General features: G+C 38.4%; 1 protein-coding gene across 6 annotated transcripts in view; it reads left to right on the plus strand.

Moving 5' to 3' along the window:
- The window catches only part of NTRK2 (neurotrophic receptor tyrosine kinase 2), a 200,087-nt gene that overhangs the window by 51,195 nt on the left and 124,414 nt on the right, over positions 1 to 24,478 (plus strand). For all 6 annotated transcript variants that reach the window (XM_040089248.2, XM_040089246.1, XM_040089252.2 and 3 more), the window contains exons 9-11: positions 768 to 800; positions 4,910 to 5,010; positions 6,283 to 6,382. In XM_040089248.2, coding sequence (XP_039945182.1) covers positions 768 to 800; positions 4,910 to 5,010; positions 6,283 to 6,382 — 234 coding nt within the window. The remainder of the gene's footprint in view (positions 1 to 767; positions 801 to 4,909; positions 5,011 to 6,282; positions 6,383 to 24,478) is intronic.

The following is a 24,478-nucleotide window of genomic DNA, read 5'->3' on the forward strand; positions in this document are numbered from 1 at the left end:
ATAACAGTTCACTAATTTCTGTGTATCCATGTGCTAGCGTAAAGTCTGGTTCCTGAGACATCTGACTCTTCTCAGTAAGAGTTGTGTCTGTGTATCAGCTGTGCAGCTGGATGCAAAAGAAGCATCCTTTTACAGAGTGAATCAAATGGTGCAGCTTAGGTAATTTCTACCTGTAGCCCTTAACTTGCCAGCTCACAGCTTAAAATTGTTTGCTCACACAATGATACAATAGCATAATTTTTTTATCAAGTAAAATTCAGTGATTGCTAAAGCTCTGGGAAATCTTCTCCCATTTGAATTCAGAGAAAATTTTACTTTTGATTTTTCAACAAGAATAGTTATTGTTTCACTTACTCCATATATATACATATATATGTATATATACATATACATATATATATATGTATATATATGCACATATGTATATACATACATCCATATATATAAAATAGGGGTTTGCCCAGTTGTAAAATAACACGTGCCCCTGCCAGAATTACTGCCATGTGCACATATGAAGCAAAATACTAACCTTTGGGATAATGCTAAGATAATTGTAAATATAATTAATAAACTGAAGTTATTGATGTTGATTTGCATTCAAGTAGATACTTATGATTGCTATGGCAAATAAAGTCAACTCTCAAAACTACTCCTAAAGAAATTATTATTACAGCATTTGCAATTTATTTACAAAACTCTTTTTTTTTTTTTTTTTTTTTTTTTTTTTTTTTTTTTTCCTTCCCTCTCTCTCTTTTTTCCTTGTGCAGGTAGTGGCCCAATTTTGGATCCAGACGTTTATGGTATATATTTGATTTTCTTTTCTTTTAATAACAGAAATGAAGGAACTGAAACATTAAATGTTAAAATGTTTGGCTTAGTTAAATTAAAATGTCACACAGAATAATATAGCTCTAAAAAGTACTTTGTGGTTTTGATTCTCCTGCCTTATATTTAACATATGTGGTGACAATACAATGTTTTACTTACTGCACTGCTCTGGATTCACGTTAGAAGCATAAATCCACTGCTACAAATGGGTGCAGTTGATCCTGTAGGATGACAGCTGTGTGATGTAGTTCACAGACGTGAGATTTTGTGAACCTTTTGGAGGCATTTCTTGGAGGAAAGAGAATTTGTGATTTCTCTTTATACAGGTTAATTTATTTTTCCAGGGATGATTCCATACTTGTTTTGCTTCCAAATTGTACCCCTAAATCCCACTTAGAAATTAAGTTGGCACAAGTAACTTTTCCTGTAGGCAATTTATTTTGCTCTGTACCTTCCCTTAATCTCTCTTGCATAAGCAGACCAATAATTCAGCAGTGCTGAGTGTGTGCCAGAAGATTTTGATGGCACAGTGTTCACATTAGTTTTTTAGTTAGGCAAAATGTACCAAGTGAAAGCCAATGTGCACTGAAATAGAAGCTACAGAATAAAAAGCAACTGTCTGGTTAAAAAAAAAAAAAAATCTGGTATAGTTCTGGTGAGCAGAAAAGTTCATCTTACCCACCATACGCACAAACAGCTTGAAGCTGGATCCTGTTCGGAGTACTTTTTATTTGGATGAATAGCATGACTCAGGTTACCTAAAGCTGCTCTAAATGTATTGCTTTGATTCCATTCCGTGTCATTAAACTTTAGCAAATGTGCAATTGAAGCATCAATTTGACTTCAAATGCTTAGAAACTCCAAAGGATAGCTTCTCCTCCCTCTCTTTCCAAAACTTTCTTTTTTGGAGGAGAAGGAGAAGGGAGGGTTGTGGATGGGAAAGTGGTGATGATTTGCACAGTTTCTTCATGTGTTGTATTATATAAGCTGTATGCATGAAGATTTTGATTCTGAACTTTCTATCAAGGTTCTGATCCCTGTTTATGGCTTTAACCTTGTGCTAAAGCTGTGCTTTGACTGACTTGGGTGGGTTTCTGATGAGGTGTGTGCATTGAGTTTTGCTAGCAGATCACAGCTTGCAAGACCTAGGCCTGGTGAAGACAGCCACATTCTTTATTCCTGCCTGTTCTTCCTGCTGTTTGAAACTGTTGTCCTTGTGATGTGAGGCAATTTCCAAATGTTTTTGTTAAGTATTTTGAACATACAACAGAAATCAGAAGATCTGGTGAGGTGGCATCAGGTTGCATGACAGTGTTTGCTGAGAGGAGTCCTGCCTGCATGGGGCAATGCTTTCCACAAACATGGAGCAGTCACTTGTGCCTCTAGCTCACCTCTGTGTCACCTCTGGGAAAAGATAAAGACAGAATGCAGTCCTGATACCATCTGGAAATTAACTGAGAGAAATAAACCGACTCATATGGGTCTGAGCAGGACATTGAGTGCAAAGACAACTCCTTTGGCTCTGTGTTCATATTTTCATGCCATGATGCCTCTTCTAATGTGGTTGTGAACATAAGAGACAATCTGCCCCATATCTGCCAAAACCCAGAATGACTGTGCAGAGCAACCCCCAGTGCTGATGTGACTGTGCTGTTCTGTCTATCCCAGCCACCATGTGCCTTGTTTGTGAAATGGCTGTAAAATACTGGCCAGCATCAGCTGCAAATCACTGCAGCTGTTATTAGTCACTGGTGGCTGCGTGAGGTAATAGAGCCCCAGAGAACCTGGCCCTAAAGCAATATGAGCCTTATCTAGCATGAGTCAAAAGGCGTGACCCTGTCTGTGGGAGTGCTCAGTGTCTATGTCAGGATTTCATAGTGAAATGAACAGGAATTTGTTTAACTCAAATTGCCCAGCTTGGGCTGGATAGCTGTCACGTGTATTTTCCTTGCCTGATTCACCCATTTCAAGGGGCTTTGAAGATCTGGCAGTACCTCAAATGCAAATGTTTCACAGTTAGGCGGCAAGACCAGTGTAGCCTGTCTTAGCCCTTGCCCATTTTAATACAGAAGTTCATTCAGAGGATTCAGCGACCAGACCTTTGGTTCTCCTTAGTCATCCAGTGTGTGATTTCCAGTAGTTTGAAACAGGCCTGAACATAAACAGAACTACAAATAGCATTAGCTGTTATTTACAGGTGAAATTGGGAGCAAAAAATTTCCTTCTTCAACCTTTGTTTTACAAATAGTCTTATAAAACAATAATAAATATAGGGTTGGCCAAAACCATCTTTGTGAAAATTTTCCCAGCTAATTGTAAAGAAGCCAATTTTTTTTAGGCTGAAATACTTGTTATAAAGCAGACTTTGCCTGCAAATAATGAAGTACAAGTCTCCTCCTCTGCTCTGGCAAAGGATGTACTCGGAGTGACGGAGATGGTCAGCACAGAATCTTGTCCGAAATTTCAGTCTGCTTGTGCAGGTGAGCCATTCAGGCAGCTGTTGTGCTGCCTGGATGAGCGAGGAATGCTGTTCATTCTCCTGTTGCTGCTGCATGGTAAGCTACACACACACAGATGCGGTGCAGAGTTGGAGAATTCAAATGGTAAAAGATCAGGAATTTTTTAATATTTTTTTCTCCTGAAAACTCTGTATATTTAGTACACCTTTTGTCTTGAAAGAGTCTGTCCTTTGGTATGCATAGTTTAGAGCCAAAATAGACTAAGTGGGTTGTTTAGACATCCTGACTATGCTGACTGTAGCACTGGTGCCAGAGGTAGCTGACAGCTTCCTGTACCAAAAAAAAAAAATCTGCAGCCTGCAAGTGCTTTGCAGAAAGCAAATGTGTCCTTGCATGCCTGAAGATCAAAAGCCCAGTACAACTTCTTACTAATACTGCCAGCTGAGCTCTCCAAACTGGTCTTAGGAGCTAAAGGAGAATACTGCTTAGGTGCAAGCCCTCCCTGCTCTCGCTCAGCTGGAGCTCTATGCTCAGAAATGCTCCTGCTGCTGTAGTTAGCAAGAGGTTTTTCAAATTCACATTTAAGATTTCATCTGCAGGCTTATAGCATTGAGTTTAATCGAAGCAATAAAGAAATACACTTTTAATTGCAAACTTAAATTAGGATACTGGAGGTGTACTTTATAATAGTTGCAGTTATTGCCCTTTGTTTCTTTCATCTGCATATATTACAGTCATAAAATTAAAATGTTATGTGTGTTCCCAGATGTAATAATAAAATAAATACATTTAAACTTTTTATTTTAATGCATGTTTATCTTAATTTCATATATATATATAAAAAACACAATTACTTTTCTCTTATTTGAATAATTTTTTCAGGAAATAATGGACTGTAGATATTCGTGTTTTATTTTGAAGTTCTTATAAATAATTGAGCCATGATTATTCTTTGTACGGAATAGTTCTGCTTTTACCCCAGCAGCCACGTCAGTGGAATTATTTTGATAAATCAATCAAATTTCTTCACACCATCTCAGTCACTTTAATTTTTAAAGGTTTATCTGTGTGATAGCAATACTAAACTGTAACCTCTGTGCATGTTACATTTAAAAAAAATAATTTATTAAACAAAACAGCTATTTCACATTTGATATCAGTAAGATAGCGTGAAACCCATCTGCTGAGTTCTTCTCAGGAAAACAGAAGTGCTCAAGGTAATTTCCAAGACTGTCCTCTATTTGACTGAATACAAGGCTGGTGAATTTCAGTGTAGAGGGCAGTCTTTCATTTTTAATGGGAAGTCAGAAGCACATAAAAATAGCTCTATGGATGCAGTTCTTATTTGACTCTAGTGTTTCCAGTAGGGATACACGTTATCATGTAGATTGCTTCTTTTTTCTCACATTTGTCAGTTGCAGCACCTTTGTTCCTTTACGTGCCACAGTGATTACCCCCAAAACATTCCAGCTTCTTTAGCAATTATGAGTTGTGTCCTAAAAGCTTAAATTCCCAAAGTTGATAGTGGCCTTACCATCTTACAGAGCAGAAATAATATAAAAAACCATTTCTCCACCAAAGCTATGAAGTTATAAAAGCAACATTTTTTTTCCTTTCTTAAGAGTATGAAACCACACCTAATGATCTTGGAGATGCCACAAATAACAGTAATCAGATCACTTCAACGGATGTTTCCAACAAAGAGAATGAAGATAGCATCACTGTAAGTATAAGCATTGTTTTCTGGTGTGTGATCTTTGTGAACTTTTTGGCTATACAACTTAAAAAATTGCAGACACTATAATAAGACTCTGGCCTATGAGAGAACTATAGCTATTACTGTGTTGTAATCAAAACTCAAGAAAAAAAAAAAAGGATGAAAAATAAAATCAGTGCTCCCCACTCTTGTCCTTCCCCCACTTTTTTTGAATTAATGAATCACTTTTCAGTTCAAGTAAAACAGCTGGTTTGTGTCTTGCTTTTCTGAACAATTTAGGTGTCATTTTTTTAGGCTAAGACTTTGCATTTTATTTTTGGTCAAGGACAGCAAATCTTCAAAACAAAGACCTCCAAGGCAGTTTGATGATTGTTGGTTAAATACACATCCTGGAGTCACCTCCATGTTAGAGACGTGATGTGCTGCAATGAATTTTCAGAGTCTATCTGTATGTTTTAAGACATGATTTAATGTAGATTTTTTATTAAATGGCTTTTCATTAAATAGATTTCAGTACAGGTGGCTGAACTGATGGGCCTCCTTCTTTCTTGCCTTGCCTCTCATGTCTTCCTGAACTGAAATGTTGGAAACTGATAGTGGGTTACCAGCCTGGTTGACATTGCAGCCTCCCTCCATCATTGACTCTCTAAAGCATCAAGCAGATGAGAATGTGCATTCATGAACCAGACAGTAGACTGTGAGTTGGGATAATGTGCTAAAAATTGGGAGGATCCAAGACAGTCTTGTCTCATCTGATAACAGAGTCATTGAACTGCCGAAGTGGTAAAGGTGGGACTTGTGAAAGTCCTCTGGTCCAGGCTCCCTTGATTAAAGCAGGGCTTGTATGGTTCTTTATGGTTGTGGCCTCTCTGGTTTTGGTATTTCCAGTGATAGAGCCTTCACAGCCATTCCAGGTAATTTATATGACTATTCAGCTATCCCCACAGTACATTCTTTTTTCTTATGTACTGTTCTTATGTGTTTTCTTGTAACATGCCACTCTTCTGGAAGGGAAAAGGGTGATGTACACTCCCTCCCACCTGCCTTGGATGTGTAGGATGTTGAAAAATTTCTCATAAGTGTCTGAATCTCTGTTATCTGCAGAATAGAGGAAACCTCAACAAGTGTCTCTTTTTATATGCTTTGATCTGAGTGCAAATGTTCCCCAGTTGAAATTATTCTCTTTTCATAACTGGATTAATCTGGATGTATGTTGGATGTCTTGGAAGACACAAAACCAAAACAAACAGGTCTGTTTATGTCTTCAATTTTTTTTAGGTGTACGTTGTGGTGGGAATTGCAGCACTGGTGTGCACTGGCTTAGTAATAACCCTCATTATTCTGAAGTTTGGAAGACACTCTAAGTTTGGGATGAAAGGTAAGCAGGGTTGGTTTTACACCTTCCAGAATTATTGTGGGTTGTATGAGCTGAGACTGTAGTCTGCTGAACTGGGAGCAGTCAAAATAGCTACAATAAATGCCAGCACATTTAATATTTTGTTTATTCATCAGGTAAGTGGGGGCAGAGGTAGATGTAGACAGAGTTTAGAATTTTGGATGAAACACTTCTACTTCTGTTTTCTTCTTAGGATAAATACCATTTCTCTGCCTTCTTCTGTGAAGCCCCCTGAGGCTATTCCTGGAGTAAAATATTTCTCAAGTCAGTGTAGGTAGGAAGAAGATAGGAAATTAAATTTATTCTGTTGCAGGTTTAATTGATGAGAACCTATGCTCTATGTAAGAGGTACTTTAGACAATACTACAATGTCCCATTAAGTTGAAAGGGAAGCAAGACAAGAGCGGAAGGTGCATTTGCAGTGGATCCTGTCATAGTGGTGCTTTCTGAGAGATGCATTTTCATATGCTTCTTGGGGAGCAGCACCTGGAGAAAGTCACAAGTACTCATGTCCCTGTGGAAGGGGGAAATCTCAGCCCTTCATTTATTAATTTATTTATTTTACAGACAGATGGGGCTATGTGTAACATGGATGTACCTGCAACAACTCCGTTACAATGTTCTTTTACTGGTATCAACAGTCTGTGTCAGATGATGTGGGTAAAATTGTATAAAAAACCAACCAACCAAGCAAAACCCCCAAGAAAGTAATAAAAAAAAAAGAAATTAAAAAAACTACTTGCTGTCTTGTTGCGAGACCTAGAGGATACTTTGCTGTGTGCTAAAGGAGATGAGTGTTTGTACTTAAGATATATAGATGAGGGACTGTGGAGAACATGGTAAGTAATTGTTTGGTAGACTCCTGTTAATCTCATGTCCTTCTTCTCAAATGTGCTTATGACACAGTACCACTTGGATATGTATTTTAGTAATGCTTACGTGTGCTTGGTAAGTGTTCTTTTCAGCGATCTCTACTCTGTATTTTGTGTTCCTGTTTTCTGTGTAGAGCAGATTTACTGGAACAAATGAGATTTGAGCAGAACAGAAACACAGTTGGTGCAGGTCATCTGCTGGGATGGTAGTACTGTCTCTCACCTCTTTGCAACACGACAGAGTTTCTGCTGTTTGGGGTAGCATTAGAAAAGAATGGTCATTGTGAAATATCCTGAGCAACATGAAGTCAGCAGGATTGAGCTGTGGAGTTTTGACAGAAGGCTAGTCTGTGACTTAACAGTTCAGCCTAAATTTTACTTGTGTTCAGGGCTTTCTGAATTGCGTTTAGAGAGCTGAAGTAGGTAGAAGCTGATTGAGATCAACAGTGAAAATTGTTTGGTGTTAGCTCTTTAAAGCTGAATAATTGTTAAATATTTCAACACAACATTATTAAAGAAACTAGGAAAGAAACCCTAACCTGAGGAAGAATGCAGAAAAGTTCTATTTTGTATTGTAGTGTTAAGTTACCTTCCAGGAAGCTACTTGGTTTTTGTGTCTTCATATACAGTTCTTTTGACAAAAATAGTGCACTTGCCTAATCAGTAAGTTTGACCTGAGTAGTTCAAACTACTGTTAAACTACTTAGATTGTTGCAGCATTGTCCATGTAGATCATATTTTAATAAGAATATGATTTTGTGGAAATGACTATATAAAATTACAAAAAGGCAGCAACCTCATACATATTGTTTATTTTATTTTTAGTGGTGAAATGTCACTGTGAGTTACAAATAACTCTTAAGTCTTTCATGAGAAAGGTGTAACTTTTATCTGTACCTTAAGTGGACATCAAACTTCTTCTCCAAAGCGTGCATTCTCACCTCAGATTCACTGTCTGGATCTATCCATAATCCAAAGTCCCAGAAACACTCTGTTCTTTTATCACTATCAGTATTACTGAATTTAAAATGAAACAATATTATATTAAAAGATTGAGATTAGATATATATAGATATATAACACCTGGGCTAGTAAGAAAGTATTGCCTGGACTGAATAGCCTTCAGTGTAAGTATATGTTGAGAATTGAAATATGAAAATAAATAACCTGGTGTATTTGAACATGAGGAGAATAAGGTGGGCACGATGAGAAGAGTTTATTTCAGTCGTTATTAGTCAATACATTTAAGTGCGTGTCTTGGAATTTGTGAATAAAAGGGTCAAGTCAGAACTCTGAGGCATTTGCAATTTAATTCAGTCACAGCAAAATTAATCGAAACTTTGTGTATAACCAGTGTGCTATAGTGGTAGTTTGATTAACAGTCTCAGTAGGGAAATGGGAAGGAGCTAAATATCCAGATTTCTATGGAAAATATTTATAAAACAAGTTTTAAAAATCCTCTCCAAAATTAATGATGATTTTTGCATTCATAAGAAGTAACTTCCTGAAGTTACATCAGGCAGAAATGCACAAAAGGCTATGCTTCTTTTTTCTGTTGAGTTCTGGGAACACAACATGGTCACTCAGACACCCTGTCATTAAATGTCTATGCACCCTTCCTCAGCTACCAATTTGGACAAAACAAAGTAACTATGCAGTAATTGGAGCAGTCAAACTGTCACCAATGTAATTTTTCATGTAACCATGTATTTGGAAAAATATTCCATTGAAAATCAGAAGGGAAAAAAAGTGTATATAGGCTAACATAACAGTGTGTCCTCTAAGAAATATTTTTATGTAAGGATTGACATTTTCATGTCATTTGTGTTCAGAGCAGGCATCTGCAGCTTCTGTAGACATTGTTTTATGCCTCCTACTTTTAAATGTCAGTTTATCTCATCTTTTACATGGGCATCGTCTGCCCACTTCTTAATCTTGTGTCTTTGCTGAGTTTCTTCTGTACTTAGAGAGTTTGAGCATGGTTGGGGTGTGGGATTGACAGTGCCTGAGTCCCCAGAAAAAGATGTGGAGCAGGTAGGTGTGTCTGAGCTATGGCTGTGTCAGAGCTGCCTGTACCTGGAAGCACTGCGTGTGCTGAGGCTGCCAGAAAACTCACCGTGATGTCTTCTTTACAGTGCTGTATGGAGCAGAAAAGTATCCTGCCTATGTGTTAGGGAGCACCAGGTCCTCTGGTCTCTGGCAGTACTGATCAATATGTCATCAAGGTCTGTTGAAGAGTTGTATAAAAATAAATTATCCCTATTTTTTTTACTTTTCTATTAATTTGATATATCTAAAGAGAATAACTTGGGATATGTTCATTTTACTCAGTTACCTTTCTAAACTGTAGTAATGGAGTGTTTTTAGAGGTGAGGAGGACATGCAAAGTGCTCAGAAACACTTTGTTTGGGATGTTCTGTATTCTGATTGAAGTTGGATTGTATGAAGCAGTTTTAATTCTTGCCTTAATTCTTTTTACTTTGTCTTTCAGAGCTAGAGGAGGTAGCAGTTTCTAATGATTGAGTTTGGGAACATTATTAGTACAGAACAGATCTGTGGACTGTGCTAGAGGGGTCTTAAAACAGGGTTAGTACAAAAAACTCTCATGTTGTGCTAGACATTAGACGACTTCCATAGCAAAATTCATCAGAATAATTGGTGAAGCATAATTCTCTATTTTGCTGCTTGAGTACATTTTAAACTCCTTCTTATACAGGACCTAGTGACAACAGCTTGGTATGAAAAGCTGCTTTTGGTTGCTTGGATCTGGAGGTGAGGTTTTTAGACCCTTGCAAGATGCTGTAGCATAAATGGTGAGAGCTCTAGCTAATTTCGTAAATGCGTTTGTTAAGACTTGTGGGTTACTCTTACGAAACACCTTGGCTGGCTTGCTTGCTGTGGGATGTGAAAATGCTTATGGTGGGAATTCAATGGAGGCTGCCAAGACAGCTCTTAGCATTTTGTGTTTATTTCTGACTCCATCTAACCAGCTTATGAAACTGAAAAATAACAAGGGAGCTGGAGTAGAGAGGACAAGGGAGCATTTGTGAACTCCCTGAGAGAATTTATGGAAGAGTAATTCTAATCTTATTTTATTCTCCTTTGCATGTTGAATAATGATGGAAGTAACCAAATGATTTGCAGCATAATCAACCCTACACAGTTTGCAGATGTTAATCATGCCACTAAGCATGAAGGGAAGTATGAAGAAAACTGATGGAAGATAAGTTAGTGGATGAACTTCAAAATAGCATGATTCAGTTAAAAGGATGAAAACATTTTTGATTATATCAACTGTTCCTATTCCAGTGACAAGACAATATCCCGAGTACTCCCTGCTTCCTGGGGAATCTGGAGGTGGATAGTCATGGACAAGAGTATTATCACAGCCGCTTTACTGGCAGAGATAAATGGAGTTCATGTAGGTTTTACCCAAATCAGAAAGGAATGAGAAGCTGCTCTTACTCAAAGCAGTGACTTCTGTCTTTTAAATTAGTGGATAGAAACTGACAGAAGGAAACGATGCTTACTTGTTCCATGTGGGGTGAGAGGGATTTTTTTTTCATATTTTTGTATAAAGTTTCTGTCAGTGCCTTCAGTTGCATGCAAAGTGCAAAGATAAGGGAACAAACAGTCTGAAATTCGCATTGTATTTAGGCAATGCCAGCTGTCTTCTCGTGTCTGTGGGCTTGCATGTCATGCTTTGAAAGGTGTTTCTCCTTCCTCAGGCACTCTCTGAACGATCTCCTGTGTCTAAACATATGTCCTGACTATGAATTCTTCATCCCTTTCAAGTCTGGCAGATCAGAGTACAGAAATTTACCTTCTGTGATCAGAATGAGATTCTGTGGTTGATCTAGGAAAGAAAACGGTGTCTCTTTTAGGACAAACACCCCAAAACACAACCTTTCCTTAAAGTTCTTGCTAGCTGCTTCTCTACTTTTTTGGGTGTAAGTTTAAAATTTGGACTGTAAATGAGAGTGCTGTTCTCTTTCATCAGGCTGATTAAAAATTAGGAACACACGCATGGATTTTGCCTGCCAAAGTCCAGACAGGGTATTTTCTCCTGCATCTTCATAGCTCTCTCTTAGGTGTAATGTGTTGGACCATGAGCATCCTTGAAAACTTTTTAAATAAAAGCATTAGTTATTCCAACAGAAGCTCTCTGATAGTTCAGGAATATTTCTTCTTAACAGTGTGTTACAGTTCACTGTATTTTATTTGCTTGTAACCTCTTGTAACTTTTTCAGCTTTGGTCCAAAAGACAGTACAGGGGAAGGCAGCTTGGAACTCATTTCAGTTGCAACATATTTCTCAGTTGTCTTACTGTATCGCAGTTTGGATAAGAAACACTGTAGAAAAGCATGGTAAGAGTCTCCTTACAAAGCAGAATTGTCCTTCTGACACAATGGCATAACATAATCACCGACTTTAACCCTCATTTACCCAAACAATCACATTCATGTGACTTTAAATACGGTCCTGGTGAAAGTAGAGTGCCTTACCATTCTGCGTATTCCTTTCACAGTGTTGGAATGTGCTACATAAAGGCTGTCAGGAAAGATCTTTTGTGTCTTACTTGTCTGTAAGCATATAGCAAATGGTCATTGCGTTTTCTGCTTTGATACATTCTCCTTGAGTTCACCTTGTTGTCGGAGAGGAATTGATTGCAAGAGACTTAAAAAAACCCCCTCTGCTTCATTCACATTGGTAATTGAAGAATTAGGATTTTGAAGTGTTTAGATGACTCTTAGTAGTTCAAAGTATTGATGTGGAAAAAGAGGAAGTATTTTATGTTTATTAGCAACTCATATATCACATGTCTTGCTTAAGAAATTGAGCTATTGGTTATAGAGGAGAAAAGTGAAATGCAGTTAAAACAGAAATACTTCTAGTTTTAATTCTAAGACAATTACAAAATAAAAGCTTTGCATATACAGCAGAGATCTGCAGTTTGACAAGTATGACTTAATGTTCAAATTGGTAGGCACTAAGCTCGTAGCAGTAATGGCTACAATTTTGCCTTTCAGACATATCATCAAAAAGACCAAGATTGTAGCTTGGGAACACATTATCTGTTTGACTTTCATCAAGTCACTGAAACACTGAGCTTTTTGAGTTTCCACTTTTACTTATAGAAGTGATTTTGTACTGTGTTATACCTACCCAAATGCCAATTCTGTGGGTGTTGATCCTTTAATATCTTTAGAACATTCCATTACTTAGTCAATGAGCAGGATATAAAAGAGGCATCAATTCATGTGAGTCAGTGTTGTAAATCAGATGTAGAGAAAAATGAATGTGCTCAAATCTGCAGTATTTTTAGTGAGTAGACAATGTAAAGACAATGATGATATTGCTCATTCTGAACCACACACAAGGAGCTTTTTTTATTATTTGACACTGACGTTCCAGTCCCTGTAGTCATGGGCCAGTCATATAAATTGTCTGTCTTAGGTGCGTCACTTGTTAATGGGGCCTGTAATAGTGCTTAACCACATGAACATTTGGAAGACAGAGTTGTTAATGCTTCCAAGTACCTTACTTTGAAGAAGCAAATTGCTATGTCAGAGATTGAGAGTTTGTATTAACTGATCCTTGAAGGTAATTTCATATAAAGGATTTTACAAAGATGTTAAAATATTTACGGTACCATTCTCTTGTGTTTCAGTAAATAAAGGAGCACTGTAAATTGCATTGGTTTGGGTCTGTGCCACCCTATCGGAGCATACTGTTAGACGTTTTTAGGGTTCCATTTTTCTTACTTATATAAAATTTGATCTCTAGGTGTCAGATGTCTGTTTTGGTCTGCTATTGGGTTTCCTGAGTCCAGTCCTAAAGTGCAAGACATCACAGAAGAATGCAGTTGTTTCTATAATAGGAACAAACAAGTAGATGATGCCTCATATGTAACACAAGATTTATGAAGTTGGCTCAGATCTGAACTGGGGAATTTTTAATGATGCAGTGGTGCATTTGTCTCTGATCTGCTTTGGTTGTAAAATGTAAACTCAGTTGTAATGATTGAGGGAGAAAAGGAGCTTACTTAGAGCTTTACACAATTCAGGCTACTATGGTGGTATTATTATCACTGATATTATGAACAAAGGAAAGTTATCTGAGACCTCATGGCCATTACTAGTAAAAAATAAGGAAAGCAAGTGTAAACAAGTACCTGTTGTATCTCATTCTCCTTCCCCTAAAAGAGTATGCAAGCAGGTGAGGGTGTATGCCTCATCCCATGCATGAAGTGAAATAGAGAACTGGGAGATGGTGAGTAGAGGACAGCTTAGAGTCAAAATGCAAAGTGATTGAAGAGAAGGCATGGATGCAGTAGAAATAAGGAAAGCTGAAAATGATGGTTGATAAGGCTCTACCTTGGTATGGGCTGAGACACGCAGAAATAGCAGAGCTCCTAGTTCAAGGCAGTGAAAGAATAGGACAGACATTTAAACTTCAGAGTCCCAACCCCATGTTCAGTCTACATCCACATTTGCTTCACAGGTCTTTATTTTACAGAGACTAGAGTTTTTTGGTTTTTTTTTTTTTTTTTTAATGTGCAAAGTGTGACTACCTGCCCATATGCAGATCATGCTATTTTGGGAATGTGTTACTTTGTGAGTGCAAATTGTGTTTTAGTCCATGGAGAATTTTAGAAAGAAATGAGATGGGATATAGGAAATAAGAGGAGAAAGGAATGGAAGGTGGAGGAAAGTAGATCAGGATAATGGTAAGTTTACCTGTGACCAGAGTGAAGAAGCAATCAGATGACATATAAATCAGTGAATCAGAAAGAAAGAAAACTACTAAAGAACAGCAAAGCTGGCCTATATTATCTATCTATCTATCTATCTATCTATCTATCTATCTATCTATCTATCTATCTTTGTATCTATTTTTCAGTTGTCCCAGTTCTCCAATGCTTTGGGCACCATTTACTATAAAGTACGTATGTGCTTGGTTTTGATCTTGCTTTGAGGAAGTGTTGAGGCACAATGCTAGAAAACTTAATGCTAAAAAGCAAGCAGTTCTTAAACACTCTAGCTTGAAACATGAATAGTAGATGAATAGAAGGTATTCTTGAGAGAAATGAGGTCTTCTGTATGATCTCCAGTAAAGAAAAAAGGCTAATATGGAAGTGACTGGCAGCAGAGGCTTCTCCTGAAGGCTGGGCCAGCTTAAACTGACTTTCCACAGAGCAGCTGAGGCTGACAGGCAAGTGTCAGGCTGACAGGCAAGTGTCTAGTCCCACACTTAGCACAAAGCAGGGTGAGCTGGTGATGTTTATGGCATTTCTTCTTTCAGAATGAACAAGAAGTGCTGTTAAGCCATTACTGCTTCAATGCTGTTGTGTCTTAGGAAGAAATGAAGAAGTAGAAAAATTTAGAAGAATTAAGAAAAATCAAGACAAAAGGTCAAGCTTCTTGAATATGTACTAAGAGAAACACTTTAGGTTTTACTTCAGTTCTGGTAAAAATTATCATTGGAATGAATAGGTCCTTTTTTAATCTCTTTTCACACACACAACCTGATGCATGTTTAACATCTCCCAGAATATTTATGTCCTTGGATCTGCACTGTACATTAGCTATTAATTCACTGCAGCAAATGAATCCCCCAAAATGTTCTCTTTGTGGGTAGCCAAGCACACCTTTGACAAGTGGCTCACAACTCTGCTCAATTGCTGTTCTGCTAGAGATACTGTACATCCCGGTGCTTTCTCATTGGTAAATATGAGTAGGCCTCTGCCTCAGTGGCCAGAGTTACAGACTTTCACAATTATATACTTAAAAAGTTAGGTTATATTCAGTCCTCAGGCTGGATGATAAACCAGTGTAAGGATCAGAATAGTGTGTTGTATATAATGACTTTTTTTCTCCATTTATGGATCATGAGTGACATAGGAATAGTCGTCCTGAGTGAAAGAACTTTTTGTGCTGCCCTCAAAGTCAATTTTGTCCTGATAATTCTTCTGTATTCTGCACAAAAATCAGAATTGCCTTTTTAAAGAAGAGTCTGTCATTCTTTCTGTTTTGTACTCTGCCATGTTTTGTCCCATTTAGTGCTGTTTGCATTGCAGATAGCAGAAACCAGGAAGACTTGATGGCACTCGTAGTGTGGAAATGAAGAACCAGATTTAGGAAAATCTGTCTTTGAAATTAGGAAAAAACGCCAAAACTAGGGCAGGATTGAAAATCTTTCCTAATTTGCTCTGTTTGATTTTTTGAAACTCCTTTAAAAAAGAGGTCAGAGAGGGAGCAATGTAACAGGATCCTTTATATTGAAGTAAAACGGGCAAGCTATCTAGCAACTATTATTTTGCCTATGTCAGTTTTATTCATGGGTTCAAAGGCTAATGCGGTATTCCTTCAACTGTCTGGCGTGGCTTAATACCCTGGAGCACAAGGTGGAATAATGAAAACATACACAAATTATTTATAAAAGGTCCTTCACCTTTTCCTGACAGATGACAAAATATGTGAACTGACTGGAAAAGTGTAGGTTTTGTTTAGATATTAGGAAGAAATTTTTTACTCAGAGGGTGGTGAGGCGCTGGAACAAGTTGCCCAGAGAACTTGTGGATGCTTCATCCACAGTGTTTAAGGCCAGGTTGGATGGGGCTTTGAACAGTGTGGGACAGTGGGAGGTTGCCCATGGCAAACTGGTTGAAGCCAGGTGATATTTAAGGCTCTTCTGGTCCTAACTGTTCTATGATTCTATTGGTGATGAAGTTTCACTTCTTCCTGACACTTCAGCCAGACTGTAGTCTTCCTCCCTTTATCAACCCCTTTGTCTCTTGCCTGCTCTGAGCATTGATGGTATGGTACGACAGAGCTGGCATGTCTTAGAACTCAGGCCTTTTCCCTCTTAGCTATTTTGGATTTTAAAGGCAGCATTTTCATAAGTAAGAAGAGGACAGCCTACAGTTGTGACACAATTTCTGTACTGCCACAACTCTTCTGTGGAGCATATGTGGAAGCATCTGCAGCTGGAGCATTTGTAACCCTTGTGAAGAGTGTGATCATGGATTTGCCTCTGGATTTGACAGTGCCAGCCCCAACATGAGGGAAGAAATAGTGGTTACTAAAGGTCTTCCAAGAGAGGCTTGTACCCTTTCAGAAAGTTACATTTCTTTGACTTGTAGCAACAGTCAGCAGCTGAAGTGTACCTTGTACTAACGTTCCTTTTTGTGCAAGAGTCTGAACCAGAACCTGTTGACATCCCTTGCTTTGTTTGGAGAGGGCCATTGCAGTGTTCTGTCATGCAGCCTCTGAAGCTGCACTGTTACCTGTTTTTCTCCAGTGGCACATGGGGATATGCACTATGAGCTATTCATGTTTTCTGTCTTCAGCTGGCTGTGATGCAGTTGTGCATTTATTGAATGTCTTGAAGGTTAAATTAGCTTGAAGTTAAAATTGAATTCTTTGAATTAAAAGGTCAAATCCTGTCTTTGTGGCTACCACAAGGTAAATATTTCTGCCCATGGCCATCTTGAAGGCCTGTAAGCTCTCACAGTGTCAGCCAATTTGAAGAATAGTAGAGAGCCTCCCCTGTTGAATTCTTTTTGTGCTTTTGAAGGCTGGCTTGGCAACTAGGCAGGTTTTGTTGCTGCTTCTCATGGTGCCTGGACCTTCTGCATTGCATCTGGTTTTGCAGTGGCCTCTCCCAGTGTGCTCCAGGCAAACATTAATGCAGACTATTCTGCTGCCACCACAAGGAGTCATGTAACCTGCCAGTGGCGTAGTAAAACCCAGGTGCCCTAAGAGTGCAGGTTGTGAGTCAGGTGGGTGGCACAGGGCCTGTGCCTGCCCAGCGGCTGTGAGTTTCAGTGATACAGCTATTAAGCACAAAGGATCACCTCTGGCACATGCAGTCTTTGTGATGTGGTGTGGCAAAGGTGTTCTGGTATGTGCTTGCTCTGTGCTGACACAGTCCCTCAGGCAGATGCGTTTGGCTCATGTCAGAGGCAGGGTAATAGATGTTTCGTTTGGTTGGACCAACATAGCTATTCTTGCATTCTGTGCTGCAAAGAGAAAGGCTGACAAGGGAGGGAAACTTTCCTTTCTGTTTATTAAGCACCCTGTTGTTTTGGTAAAGAAAAATATAAAGTATAAAATAAAATATTAAAATAAAATAAAACATAAAAAACACTTGGCTTATTTTAGAAAAGTAATAGTTTGGAATGTCTTATGGTTGGCTTAGAGTGCAGTTCACCACATAATCTATCATGAAGGCAGAGGTATCAGAGATAATATTCTTCCTTTCACTCCTTGGCAAAGCAGGGCATACCTGAGTTTTGGACATGGCATACTCTACAGGTCCTGTGGGCAGTACAAGAGCAGTGTGATAGGAAGTCAACAAAGAAGCTGAGGCACATTTATGCCTTCCAACTGTTGAGCCATAGTGTCTTGAGGCCATGGAGAAACTTTAATAATTTGCTTTTCCTTTTGGTGTGTTCGGACAGTTCCTCAGGTCAGAGTCTGCATGTTCCTGCAGGGACTGGAAATGTCTGTCCAGTTGCACAGCTCAGGCCCAAGTGTGTCAAGTTCAAGTAATGAGAAGTTGATAATCCTGGGAGAAGAATGAGACTATCTTTTTTTGCCATCCTACTGGTGTTGCCTGTGGCAGCTTTGAACTGACAGTATGTACCCTCCTGGTGCTAAAGGAAGAGGGATTCCTTGTATTTTCAGTCTTTATGCAATGGCTCTTACCCATCCATATTCCTGGAAAGTGTTCATACTACAGTAGACATTCACTATTAATCACAGTCACCTAGCATTTAAGGGATTAAGTTTTGTGGCCATGGTAATTTTCACGAACTTTAATTTACTCCTGGCAGTCAGGACAACGTTTTTAGAAGTACAGGCTCTGCTTCTACAAGCAGGTTCTTTGACTGCATGAAGTGTAAAGCTAGGCACTGTTCTCACTGACCATCACTGATAGTAAAAGGTTGTTCATGTGCACTGTTACGTACACCAGCGGGCCTTGGAGCAGTGGTCCTTGCCATGGAGCTTCCATGCTCCTTGGATACCAAATTGATTCCTGTCATTTATTACTTGCTTTTTAAGAACAAGGCATAGAACTTCTGAGGGTTTTCTAGTGCCTCTTTCAAATCTCCTAAGTTCCAAGATTACTTAAATTTTAATTAGGTATTTCAGAGTTAGCTAGTTACGTATCCTGTCTTTTTCCAGCTCATTCCATTGTGGGTGGCTACTGATAGTCTTTCTCCTCTGTTCCGATTTGGAGAAGGCAGTCGGGATTATGAACAATATTGTGGAAATGTTTTGATTGGGATTTGTTCTTACAGTTCAACAACTTGGTCACAAATTTGTTTACTTTCATGTGATGGGGAAAATTGAAAAAAACAAACCCTCAGCTACAGTGGCAGCTTCAGAATTCAGTGTCTGTTTCCTAGCCAAAGAGATATCTTGATCTTTTAAACTGAAGTAGTAGCCTTGCTAAGTGAGGGTATTTTTGAAAGGGAAGAGGAACTAGGATGAGTAGAATGCATCATTGGTATCTAAAGATGTTGATGTGATTGTAGTATTCTTCATAAATTACAAAAAAAGCTCAATGAGCCAGAACGGTTTTTTACACTATGACCCCTTTAATTGCTCTGCCAGTAAATGAGTGTAGATGGGAATCAGACTCATTAGGTTGATGAGGGTCAGCATTTCTTTGGGAAGAGAAGAGCTGCAGGCAGAGGTCCTGTGGTTGACTGTCAGCCTCTATGTGCATCTGGGAAAGTAACATTGGAAACTAAATCCTCCCAGAGAACATGTGGAACTTAATCTTGGCCTTTAGCGCCTCAATTAACCTTGGCACTGTAACCCTGGATTCTGGATGAGTGGGACATCTCAGAGTGATTCTTAAGTAGCTTCTTAAATAGGGAATGAAATATGAGTGGTTTGTGGTATTACTGCTTCCAAATGTGTCAGGACTTAAAAAAGGGTAACAGAGAAGAACCTCACTTAATAAGGTCACTTCTGAACCTGCTCTGGACAAGATATGAACCAGGACCAGTTCTTCTCTGTCTTAGCTACAAAATTGTTATGGACGAGGGAGTTTAAGGAACTGAAATGTCAGGGGGTGCCTTTAGCTGCATTTCAGATGCAGCTGGACTCCATTGGCTGTTGTGTGTGTAAGGCACAAATGGTGCAGCAAAAAGTATATTGCTGGTGCCAGTAAGAAAATGGTGTGAGCCAGTAGTAGACGCAACACACAACACAACGCAGACACAACACAGGTTGTAGACTGAACCGATGAATCCTTTTTACAGAGACTGAAGGGTCCGTGTACATTTATATTTGTGGTCACATATACTTGTGCATTCTTATTTTGGTGTATAGCCAGTCAGCTACAGGTAGATAAATATCTTCCTAAACATAACTCAAAATAGTTTGCTGCTTCATTTAGCAGAACTTCAGGGTTTTAATTTGTTCATTATAGTCATAGTTTTAAAAAACTACGTATTAAAAACCAAACATATTGATTTTTCAAATACTACACAGCTTCACTGCTTATGATTCACATTTTTGGAATGTGATTGCTGTTCTGGCACATTTCTCTTGTTTAATTTCACTAAAAGGGGTTGCTAATAATGCAGAAAGCGTCTAAAAGATGATAGATTTAGGATGGAAAAATACGGAAAATGAACTTCACATGATTTGGCTTGATTATTGCAAGCAGAGCAAAAGATTCAGTTTTCCTTTTCTGAAATATAATGTTTTCTAGTTCTTTGTGTAGACTTTCATCTGTCTTGCACAGCAATACAAGTGGTTGGAGGTGCCACGTATTAGCATTATCTTGACTGCTACTTCATGAAGAAAATCACATTTTCTCCTTTCTGAGACAGACTGTAAGGAATTCAGTAATTGTGTTGCAAGTAGCCACTGTGTGTGGCAGTTTTGATTGAACAAATAGTTCTGAATTGTAATTCACGCAGAACTCTAAGCACAGAAGCTGAATGATATGTTAACGTAACAGGAAATTACTGTCATGGGTCAAGACTATGCTGAATAACATCTTGGGTAAGCACGAAGGTGATTCTAGTCAGAAGACTAACAGTCCAAGAATAAGAGCCAGTGAACCTCCTGCAAATTGTTCATTGGGCACAATGAGAAGCGCAGTTTATAGTTTCAGAGACAGATAGGATTGCTTTTTTCCCCCTCCGAGAAACCCCCAAAACAAAAAAGCCCAAGCTTGATGTTATAGAAGATGAGCTGAGAAGTGATGAAGAGAGTGAGGGAGGAGTGAAAACAGAGTCAAGGAAGTACAGAAGAGGAGGACTTTAGGTCCAAGGGAGAAGACTAGAAAAGGTGTGCAGGCAGGGAATTTCTTAAGTTGTGATGAGGAGAGAGGGAAATGTTGCTGTGTAACCAAGAGAAAGCAAGCCAAAGAAGGTAAAAAATTTACCCTTTTCCAATTTTGTACTGGAAGGACTGATTATATTCTGAATACAAAGAGAAGAGTGTGAAGGGACTAAGATAAGAGCCCAGAGCTGCGTAGATGTTGCTGGGATTGAAGATGCTGTATTTGGTTGTGATGGGGAAGGTGGGACACACTTCAGTTCTGCTGGAAGCATGTCAGAAACAGGCATAGTGTGATTTCTTGTCTATCTGGGGAAAGTCCCAACCAGACTTTGAAATGGTCCCTGATGTCATGAAGACAAACAAACAAACAAACCCATCAAACAAACAAACAAAAGTGAGAAAGTGAATGAAAAAAAATAATGAAATCAAAAGAAAAAAAAACTGAGGGGTGAAGATTGAGATCTGTGGAGTGTGTCATGTCTGATGACATGAGAGAGAAGCCAGATGATGTATTGCAGAACAACAATGTAAGAGCTTTTTCTAAGTGAGGATAGTATTGGAAATGCATCTTTTACAAGTATTTTACAAACATTGCCACACTTTGTGCAGTCACCATGACTGGGACCAGAAGCTGCTCTGAGCTCATTAACAGCAGTGTGAAAGCTTGGGAAGCTAGCTTTTTTCTTGTCAGTAGACCTGTAGGGTCATGAGGCTGGTTTGTTAGTGTGGAATTTGATACCAGCACCTATCTTTGTTTCAAGATAATATCATGGGACCAGAGGAAGACATCTGTGCTTCTGTTGTAAGTGTGTCCTGCTGCTTAGTTATTAACTGTTTTGGTCACCTGTTTTTTATGGTGCCCCTCACTGAATCTGCATAGTCGTGAATTCCAATGCACCTTTTTAAGAAAACAAAGAAAAAAAAAAAAAAAAAAAAAGAAAAGAAAAATTAAAATATTTAACCTTCAGCTGGGAATGCATCAAGGCCTGATCGGCATCACTAAAGATCAAACAGGCAGGGCCAAGAAATGTGCTTCTTGTGAACATATCCAAGAATACAGTAACAAATGCAATCAGCAGCCAGACTTTTCTCTATTTCAATGAATACAGTGAATTTCAGTGTGTACAGTATGTACAATTAAAATAACAAATGCATAAAAAATGAGGCCTTTCCCCCCCACCATGTGCAAATCATAGTGCATGCAGAAGCAGTTGATTAGAACTGTGGATCAGCTGTGTAAAATTAGACAAGTGGCTTGTTCTGGCATGGTGTTGGGTGCTGTAGGGTTCAACCAGTAGCAAGAGAAATCTCTTTGCCCTAGCCTGTCATTGCTTTCTCAGCACCACAAACACCACGGATGGAAATAGGAGCCACCTGTCAATGCAGAATCAGCACTGTGATAGACTCCACAGATAACAGATTTGTAACATGCATAGAAAGGGAATATTCTGCCCTTGGCCTGTAAATGTCTTTATACATAGCATTGTATGCAGATCATTGTTTGCAAATCATTGCAGGTCCTCTCTGACCTGTAGTTAGATGGCTACAGTAGTTTTAGCCAAGTTAGTAAACTTTTTTTACAGAGGGATGTTCCACTGCCTTTTATTCCTCCTTGATTTTGTGTAAAAAGAGCCATGGGGCTGAGCATAGCCATATAACTAAACAGGGAAGATTTTTTAATTTGAAATGAAATGGGATGAGATATTTAATAACGGACTTTTGATTTGGAATTTTCTTTTTCTGTTTTTATCAGAGGGAATTAATTCATAGGTGTTGTAGACCCTTTGATATGCCATTTAGTTATTGTCCAGTTCATGGCATTTAAACACCTCACCATTCATTACTTGAATCTTATGGAACAGACAGATCTAGAGCACAAATGTAAACTGAACAATTTGATTCTTCAGTGAATGATTCTTCTCCTTCTGTGTAGCGTCATCTAATTGCTGTTGTAAAGCTCTTGCTGAGCTTACTATGTGGTCATACAGGAGTTTAGTACTAGTGTGGAAGGTGCATTTATTTCTGGATTTGCTATGGAGTAGGCTTGTGCGTTATCCTTTGCGTATTGTAATCATCTCTTTCCCTCTTACTTAATGAGTGTCTGTACCATTGCACAGCTCACATGTTTCTTATCTATGCTCTTTTAGTCTTTTTTGGACTTTTTTTCTCTATCAGAAAAAAAATGTGTATTTCCATGGTGTGAGAAGTGTTGTATTTCAGAGTTCAGGGCTAAAGGGACAATCTCCTTCTGAATGTGATTATTCCAGTATAGAATTTTTAATCTTCTATATACTTGGTTTAAGGGAATGGTTGGTGTATTATCTTATGACATTATTTCTGTAATTAGTAAGTAAAGAAGCTGCAGTGCTACTGTGGTGAATTTTTATATCCTATTAGTGTAGAAGGCAACTGAATCTAATTCCAGTAGTAGCAATTCCTACCTTTGCCAGTGTTTCCATATGGTAAAGATGGCATTTCTAATCTCTTGATAGTGAAAGTATTGGTAATTAAATAGGCAATTAAAGGGAAACTAATCACATGGATGTTTCAAAAGTAGCCAATTTCTCTCACACATGTACTCACTGTCTTGGACAGCACTGTGCACTCTGTGCTGACACAACCTTATACTTCTGCTAATGCACTGCTGTGTGACAGTGGGGACAGAATTAATCACATTTACTCCTTCTTGTAGTGGGTGGTAAGCAGAAAAATCATTTTATATTTGCACCTTGCTGGTTTTTGTTGAGCTGCATCTCTTTAAGAGGAAATGTTTACAGTCAACTGTGTCATTGATCATAGTTGGAACATAGTCGATGTTGAATGTTTTTTTCAAGTTCACTTGGTCTGATCACATTTAAAAACAAATCTTGGCTTAATAGTTTCCCATTTTTCACATGGTTAAAGATATCAGAAAAGTAGTTTTATAAACTAAGTTGTGACATCTGTGTAGAATAGGGAATGGTTAATTAAGCATCCTCCTTTTTCTTCGCTCATCTAGCAGTCCTAAAGAAAATCATTCCCTATTATTTAACCATTCTACAATAAATAGCACTGTAGCTGGACCTACTGAACAAAAGCTGTTGGAGATTATTGTTGTAATCTATACAAAACAGCAGTTATTTGATTTTTTCCTGCCACACAAATTATAACTTTTCATATAATTTCATTTTGTTTCATTCTGTGAAGACCTTTTCTTTGAAAATTAACAACCTAAACCTTTATTTTTTTAGGGCCAAATTCCTCGTAGAAAATATGCTCAAAACCCTTTCAGTCTTAGGAATTTTATCGGAAGACTGGAAACTCATATTCTGCCTCAGTGGATACTCACAAAAGCATAGGAGACACACAGGCAATTAATAGCATCTTTTACTCATTTACAGTAATTAACACAACAAGAATGAACATACGCACACATATATGTGTGTTTTTAAAAGTATATATAACATTTATGTTGTTAAGTCTTACACAGTCTGACATACACAAAACTTTGACTTTCATCTAGAGGTGCTTCATGTTGTCTTGAATGAATTTACAGTTTCTTTTAATGTATAGATTGCAAATGGGTTAGTTTCGAGGAAGCCGAAAGGAAAATGCACACGGTTACGTTAAAAAACAGGAGTTGGGACCATGCTGTGGGAGCTCATTAATGATTCAGAATGGTTGGTTTCAGTTTCCCCTCCTTCCTTTTATAAGGCAAAATCCAATCAATAGTTTTCTTTCAAGGTCAGAACTGGTGCTTGATGTCTGTCCTTCTCACAGCCCTTGTCCACTCAGAGGAATGTTTTGCAAGGTTTAATTGCTATTTTATTCAAGGTTGTTATCAATAACTTTTAGCACAGTTGGACTCAGACAGAAAGTCACATTATTACTGGAGAGGGCTCTGCCCTGATCCA

This window comes from Hirundo rustica, chromosome Z, assembly GCF_015227805.2.
Source record: "Hirundo rustica isolate bHirRus1 chromosome Z, bHirRus1.pri.v3, whole genome shotgun sequence".
NCBI classification, from domain to species: Eukaryota; Metazoa; Chordata; class Aves; order Passeriformes; family Hirundinidae; genus Hirundo; species Hirundo rustica.